Source organism: Aplysia californica, unplaced genomic scaffold, assembly GCF_000002075.1.
Source record: "Aplysia californica isolate F4 #8 unplaced genomic scaffold, AplCal3.0 scaffold00286, whole genome shotgun sequence".
Lineage (NCBI taxonomy): Eukaryota > Metazoa > Mollusca > Gastropoda > Aplysiida > Aplysiidae > Aplysia > Aplysia californica.
This window is the reverse complement of record NW_004797556.1, coordinates 105,008-112,707: the sequence shown is the minus strand read 5'-3', so window position 1 is coordinate 112,707 and position 7,700 is coordinate 105,008. Positions and strand designations below refer to the sequence as shown.

Sequence of the window (7,700 nt, the reverse complement as noted above, 5' to 3'; positions counted from 1 at the left end):
ACAGAGAGAGAGAGAGAGAGAGAGAGAGAGAGAGAGGAGGGGGGGAGAAAGAGAGAGAGAAAGAAAGTGTTTGGGGGTGGAAAGGGGAGGGGGAGGGGTGCGACAGTGAAAGGGGAGTGAGGGAACATTTTGGCGAAATAATGTTTTGGATATTGAATGAGAAACACCGTGAACCACCTTCATTGCATTCAGTTCGAGTCATTACTGCATGCGAAAAGTGTCTCTTTTAGACTAAAGCTAAGTTATAAAATGATTGCGACTTGTGTATCAACCAATATTATTAGAAGAGGACTTGAGAAATCAGAAGAGTAAAGTTCATAATCATGATATTCTTTATGCCCGACGTCCCATTACAAGACACCGAAGGTTAACCGATTCCGTCGAGCCAGAGACGATACTGACTCGAAAGACAGGGAACAATAAACGCGTGTCAAATTAACCTCATTTTCAACTAATTGATGTCTATTGCAAGAATTCCCATAATGAAATGAACTGAACGACTTTCCAAGGGTTAAGAACTGCCAAAACGCATCGGTGAATCTTTGTTGGGTCCAAGGCCCCAGCACTGGAATTTGCTTACTGACGGTGTGGAATCGTGATGAGGATTGTCGGCTTATTTGCACATTATAATGAAGGCAACCTGGTTTCAAGCAACGGTATGGACGATCTTATTAGTGTGGTGCTGTGAGCGATGAACATGGGGACGATAATTATGGAAATTGGCTCCAGGGCAAATGGGGTTATAGTGTGTTAGCACGTTCCAGTTGGTTTGTTGAAAAAAATGATGCAGAACTTGAATGCAAGAGATAAGCCAAGAAATGAGTTACTTTTTGTCCTCTTCTGTTATTTGTGAATTATGAAAGCTGGACCTAAACGTCAAATTTCACTATAATTTTTGTTGTAACTGTTCATAGATTTCATGTCTAATTTTGGAAAGGTTATGTCATCTTCGTCTCGTTGAGCTAATTATTCGTTGAATCTTGAATTGAGGCAGGTTGGTCCGCTTCTCATGTAAAGCTTGCGCCAATTCATGAAGATTTCTTGGTTGCTGCACAAAGCGGGCATAGATCTACTTGTTATTGAAATCACGTTCTGAAGCAATGCTTGCAATATTCCTCAAATCGTGTTTTCAAACTTTGGGGCGGCTCGTGGGGCTAAAAAGTGGGAGGGGGCTCTCGTGGCCTAGAGGTTAAGGTGTTGGCCTCTCATTCAAAGGTCCCGGGTTCGATTCCGGGTAGCGACCAAAAAATTTTCTTCTCTAAAATTGTCTCCTTTCACATCCTTTCCTGATCTCTAACAATGTTCTGTTGTCTGCTTTCATTTCCACTTTCTGCCCCCACCGCCTCACCCCCTTTGCCCCCTCCTCTGGGCTCCTGACTCTTTCTGCAGCCTTTCTACTGCTACTCCCTGGCTCCTCCTAACTGCTGTCTTTCTGCCACACCCCTGATCTTCTGGTAGGAAAGATCTACACCTAGCCTTCTCGGACAAGGGCGAAAAATTTCGGAGGGCCCGTGTGCAAGTTGCGCACGTTAAAGATCCCTTGGTGGTCTAAAATCGATAAGAGTAGGCTTCGGCCGCCACCCGGGCGAAATTCAAAATTTCCTACCAACAAAAAAGTATTAGGTGTGTCCCGCGCGCTCATATGACCTTATGCAGTTGCGAGCGCCGTAAAACCCTATACTAAACTAAACAAACAAAAGTGGGAGTGCACAATTAAACTATAGCAGGTTGAAGATAGTCAAAGGCATAGTAAATTGATTGCCGCTTTGATTTCTAGAACTAAATCTGTTTGTTAACTAAACATCAATTCCTTCTTTCTGCATTGGAACTGAACACTCAAGTATTAAATTTCAACACTCCACTACGAAACGATTCAAAGGTACAACTCACAGGACGCAGGACGATGACTTAAGTATGTCACGTTCACCTCCCTCAGGTTCACGGTCACAGAGTCGCTTAAAATACACGTAGTGGCAAGACAATGAACCAATCACAATTTACTTGTGCTGAATTGCTCCGGGGACCACATAATTTTGACATAGAATAGTTTTCAGTCTATCACGTTTAATTTTAGACTGCCAACTGTGGGCTATGTTTCGTGGGTGCACATTTGAGATGTGCCGTCTTATTAATATTAATGTACCGCCAAACTCTCTATGAGTGTCAGCATCGTTTGGGTTATCCCAAAGAGCAATTTTTAAGTCAGGTTACCACTGTTGAATATCCTATTATGTTTAATTAAAGCGAGTGGACTTTTGCATTGTATAGCATAGTTTTTACGACGCTTTTGACACAGAAATGACAGTTGAGGCGCCAGCGACGACCTCATTTTGAAATAATATTTGGCTAGTGTTTGTTTCTGACTTCTTTTATTTTATGTTTGTGGGCGCTTTTCGTAATCGAGTATTAACAAATTTTGCGCGCCCACCTGAAATCTATGGGCAGTTACTTTTTCAGAGAGTATACATATAATATACAAAGTGATGTTTGAGCCCTGAAACTGAAACTTTTTGAAAATTTGTAGATCAGTGTTATCTATAATAATATATACAATCAATGTCACATCCAGCACCAATATTTTGGCGTGAACGTTTGTGGTTTAAAGGAAAAAAAAACAACAACCTTGCGCCAAGGTAATATGTAAGCATGTAAGCAGTACAGTTCCTTAGCAAGTCCGTGTGTTACTAGTTATCTCTATCTGCCGTCTTTTACGGATGCTGAGGAACTTCTATGATTGTTGGAGCGCGTAACAAGCACGGAAAAAACAATGCTCTGTCGGTCTTTCGTCCATAGAATTACACAAACGCCTCTTTTTTTTTATAAAACCAGTAGTAAAATCTTCACATGAGTCTACTAGGCAAACAAATAATACAATATTTATGTGAACTATGTACAGTAGAGGAGGACCGAAAACAGAGCTACGTCTGGCGATGATCAGACATAACAGGCCCTTATTTGATGTTTAAAACGCTCAGCAGGTAGTTGACAAAGTGCTCTGGAGAGGTTCTTCCCCATCAAACATCTATCGTGCTCATCTTTCCTCCTTCTTTTCATTGCATATACATGTAAATTAAATGTTGCTTTCTTGTAACACCTTTAATCTTCACTTAAATCTTTTATGACCTGTTATAGTCTGGACAACATCAAATGGACAACTTGTCAACCTCATTACAGAGAATCTAAAAAGCAAATTGCTCTGATTTTTTGCCTCCCTCACTGAATTCCAAAAGATCTTTTAAAAATCTCGATTTTCGTACATATGCGACAAATTTGAAAAAGTGTTTTCTATACAATAATTAGTATTTGATTACAGTCCGTGTTAGTTTTTGTTTGTTTGACTGCGTGTGCAGCAAGACCTCGTTGTTGTTAGTCCAGCGGTTAGTGGGTGACGGTATATATTTATTTAGATCGACTAATTGGGATATAAAAATACAATGTGTACAATTTCTTTGAGATCGCATGCGTTTCAATTTGCTGTCACTTTTTTCAATTAATCACCATGGTTAGATAAATTAATTTACCCCCCGCCCCCAAATAAAATTTTTTTTTTTTTTAAAGCGTTGTCCTAAACCTACTGAAATATTGTTCCAAAGAAGCTGATCGAGGACGTCTCCTTTAGCCTATTTTTAAAGATCCCGAAAAAAGGACAAGACCCGGGACTACACTGCTCAGATGGGTCCAAGAGGACGAAAATGCAGTAGAAAAACGACAAACAACAAGTCTAAAGACGCATAATACTTCCAATAATACTACTTTCACATTCTGGTGGCTCGAAAATGTATGTGTAGGGAGGGGGAGGGGGTCTGTCTATAGACCTGCACTCGGAGGGGGGTGGGCGGGGGTGCCCAGTAACATGCTCCATTTAAGTGCTTCAAATTTAGCGCTCTGTTGACCCCGGTTTTGGGTTTGACCAAACTGTATCCCCCCCCCCCCCCCCCTTCCAAACTGGAAATTTCAGGCTAAGCCCCTGTAGCGACACCCTGTATTGTTATGGCTTTAGAATGATACCATCAAAACTATAAGGTTTTCTGAGGTCTGTCAAAGCTACAGAAGTTACTACAACACAGAAAGTATGGAAATTTACCCAAGTTGTCCATAATAGCACCAAGTAGTGCCTTTTAATACTTTGTTAGTCCAAAAATTAATTAAAGTATTTAATTTTTAAAAACTGTTTTTGGTATCGTAAAAACTGATTAAGAAATTTTAAACCAAAACATGACCAGAGCAAAGCGAAGTTTAAACCAAAACGTGACTAGAGCTGGACGAAGTGGGGGAAGATGCCAACTTGAGATCGGGTCTATACAGATCTAGACAGATTAAGAAAATGCAATCTCGAGATGGGGTCAGACGCCTATCTCGCCAGATCCAACGGCAAGCAGGTCTGGATCTACCGTTGCAAGATAATATTAGATCTAGATCTTGATCAAAATCAAAGGCATGATCAGGCTAATCGACAACAGTGTCCCCAGCTCTAGATGAGAGCGCTGACAATCCGCTTCCACCTCACAAACTTTCCAGAATAACATTAATTTGTCGATTTTGCAATGCGAAAAGGTTTCAGGAAGAAAATAAGTCTATTTGCTGCATGAATGGACAGGTGAATTTACCACCTTTACCACCGCCTCCGACAATTGTGAAGGATCATCTGACTCAAAACACCGCTGAGGCAAAACATTTTAGGAAACGTAAGAGCTTTTAATTCAAGTCTGGCATTTGCATCTTTAGGAGTTAAAGAAATCGCTTTACCGCATGGTGTGTATTGCTTCCGATTCCATAATGTTGTATACTGTCATCTAGATCTACATGCTGTCTTCTCTTAATGCTGTTTCTATCGCTAATCAGTGGCGGTGGGGGGACCAAAATTTGGGTCGGGCTTAGGATGCTTTCACTTCTTTACCACCAAATAGCAAGCAATAAAAACAAAACAGTGGTGATTTTTACATACTCACGCGAGCCACAGCATTTTGAGAACTATTCAAACGAGAAGAGTCAGGTTGTTTTCCTTCTCTTTGTTCTACGTTTAATTCTTCTGGACGTTGGGGACGAAACCGCTTCACCTCCAAACTTGTCTAATTAATTTTCATCTGACTTAAAAGTTGCCCCAAAAGTGGTTTGATGTAATTAATAACTGTTAAATCTCAGCGGCACACACACAAACATGCATACACAGCACTCTGCGAGCTGGATTAGGCCGTGTAGTCGAGGAAAGTAGACAGCACATAACAAAGGTCCAAAGGGAGCGTAGATAACTGCGTCACAAGGGGAAAGTGGGTCGTAAACTTTCACCCCATTGTCAGGGCTAGGACAGCGTGAGCCCTCTGTGCAGTGTTATTTTTTCCAATTCTTCTACCTTTTTAAAAGAAGAGTTTCATTAACGAGGGCCCGTGGAAACTGGCTCATCTTTGCTGAGCCCTAAAGACATTTGACTGGCTGTTAGGTTACTATAGTTGTAAGCGGTGGCAACAGTGATTGGATAAATGAGCAAGCTGCCAAGTTGATCACTCAGTGTTCATTGCGTGCGATCATAACGGTTTCAACTGCTTTTTTCATTATTTCCATTTGCTTTGGGGTAGAGTTGGAGGGGGGGGGGGGCAGGGGCTCAAGCCGTGAGCCCTTCACTACCCACCGCCACTGTCGCTAATATGGTCTTGCCCCGTTCTATGAACGGGTTGTTGTACTAGTTAATTACTAATAATTGTATCTACATTACCTCTTTATTTTTGTTGCATATGCACATAAATCTAGATTTATTAGGTCTTTTAAACATCATAGGCGTATCCCAAAAACATCAGAGCAATTTGCCACTTAGATTTGATGTAATGAGGTCGACAGGTTGTCCATTGGGTGTTGCCCAGACAATAGTGTTGAAGGTTCCACAAAACCCTTACTAAAACTAAACTAGACACTATGCATCATGATCAAATATCCTAAAGTATAATTATAGAAGAAGACTAGCATTAAAAATGAAGTCTTGTCTCTGAACTGTTCTGACTGTATCGAAATAGGTGCCCGTGCCTCAGCATGATTTAATCCAGTGTAACGTACCACCAACTAGTTGAACATTTCCCCCCTTTTTTCCTTCTTTTTTTCAGGAAATAAAAGGGCGAGGAGGGGTGTCATGGAATCTGCTTTCCCGATGTGCCTTATTCTGTACATACTGCGTCTTAAGAAAAAAAACCCAATATGGTCTGTATGGGTTTTAACGACCCTTTTGATATTATAATATAGTTGTTGAAGAGGCAGTACCAGAATGTGACATCCAACTATAGCGTCCATCTCCGATAGGACCACCCCAGGTGATGTGAAGTGCCATGAAAACTCCCCAAGATCACCTTTCTGAAGATTTGAACTCAAATGATCATCAAGGGAAGGTGATGGGAGAGAGAGAGAGAGAGAGAGACAGACAGACAGACAGACAGACAGACAGACAGACAGACAGACAGACAGACAGACAGACAGACAGACAGAAAGAGAGGGTGGAGAAAGAGGTGAAGCAACAGATAGACAGACAGACAGATATACAGACAGGGCGCCAAAGAAACCCAACAATTAACCGATCGGCCATCAGACGGACAAATAGATAGACATACTGACAAACAAAACGACACATATAGAAAGATATATAGAGAGACTGACAGAGAGACCTTTGCCATGGCGGAAAAAAACAACAGACAAATTCACAACAGGTCACCTCATCAGCATGTCGCTTGACATTCCGCATCCGAGTGACCGTGCTGTCGATGGGAACTCGCTTTTTCAACTGGTAGATGCTGCGGCTGTCATGCACGCCTACGATCACCTGTCACGAGATAATATGACAATATGATAGTTATTTAAGGAAATATATCGCTACCTCAGAATTACAAAGATCTGTCTGACATGTGTGGCGTTTTGATTTACTAAGACTATGAGGTGAGAAAACCTAATGAACTATCTGCTCTATGAAATATATTCATAGAAATATTCGGAGTCCGTATCAAGATATTATTATTCAAAGAATAGAAAGCTTGATATATTGAGAAACTCAAAAATTTTGGCGTCAAATTTATCAAAACTAGGTACTGAGCAGAGATAACTTTGTAATTCTGAGGTAGCGATATAGGAGGGATCACCATCAAGTTCCTGATTTGTAACACACATCGGCTTTTATGGTTCTCTATTCATTTCTCTGCTTGGAAGCTCTCCAAAAAAGCTACATCACCCATATGTTTAGGCATAGGAGGATGAGTCAGGTAAAAAAATAAGACTTTGTAAAAAACCCTATGTTTGTACGCATCATGAACACTATAGCTGGCTGTTTTCTAAAACCCAGTTGTGACTTTAACTGTGACCTCTCGAAGTTGTGCGCTAGGTAAGCAGGACATTCGAAATTGTGGTGGGGGGAGGGGGGACTTTACTTTTACTGAGGGCTCAAACACGTAATCCTTTATAACCCCAGCAAAACTATTTTTGTAAGTGTTTTAAGGGCTCGTAACCCCATAAGGCCATATGAGTGTCCGGCCCGGGATACATTAAACATTTCAGTTGGTAGGAAACTTTGAATTTTGCGCGAGTGGGCAGCCGAAACCAACTCTTATCGATTTTGGACCTCCAAGGGATCTTAAACGTGCTCAACTTTTCGCCCTTGTTCGAGAAGGCTAGGTGTAGATCTCTTACCTACCATAAGATCAGGAGTGTTTGACCAAACTGTATACCCCCCC

At 41.2% G+C, this 7,700-nt stretch overlaps 1 protein-coding gene across 1 annotated transcript in view; it reads right to left on the bottom strand.

Annotated features, from left to right (window-relative positions):
* The window catches only part of LOC101860260, a gene marked incomplete in the record, with an annotated part of 44,256 nt that overhangs the window by 1,101 nt on the left and 35,455 nt on the right, over nucleotides 1–7,700 (bottom strand). The window contains 1 exon segment of the mRNA XM_005101505.3: nucleotides 6,692–6,799. Coding sequence (XP_005101562.2) covers nucleotides 6,692–6,799 — 108 coding nt within the window.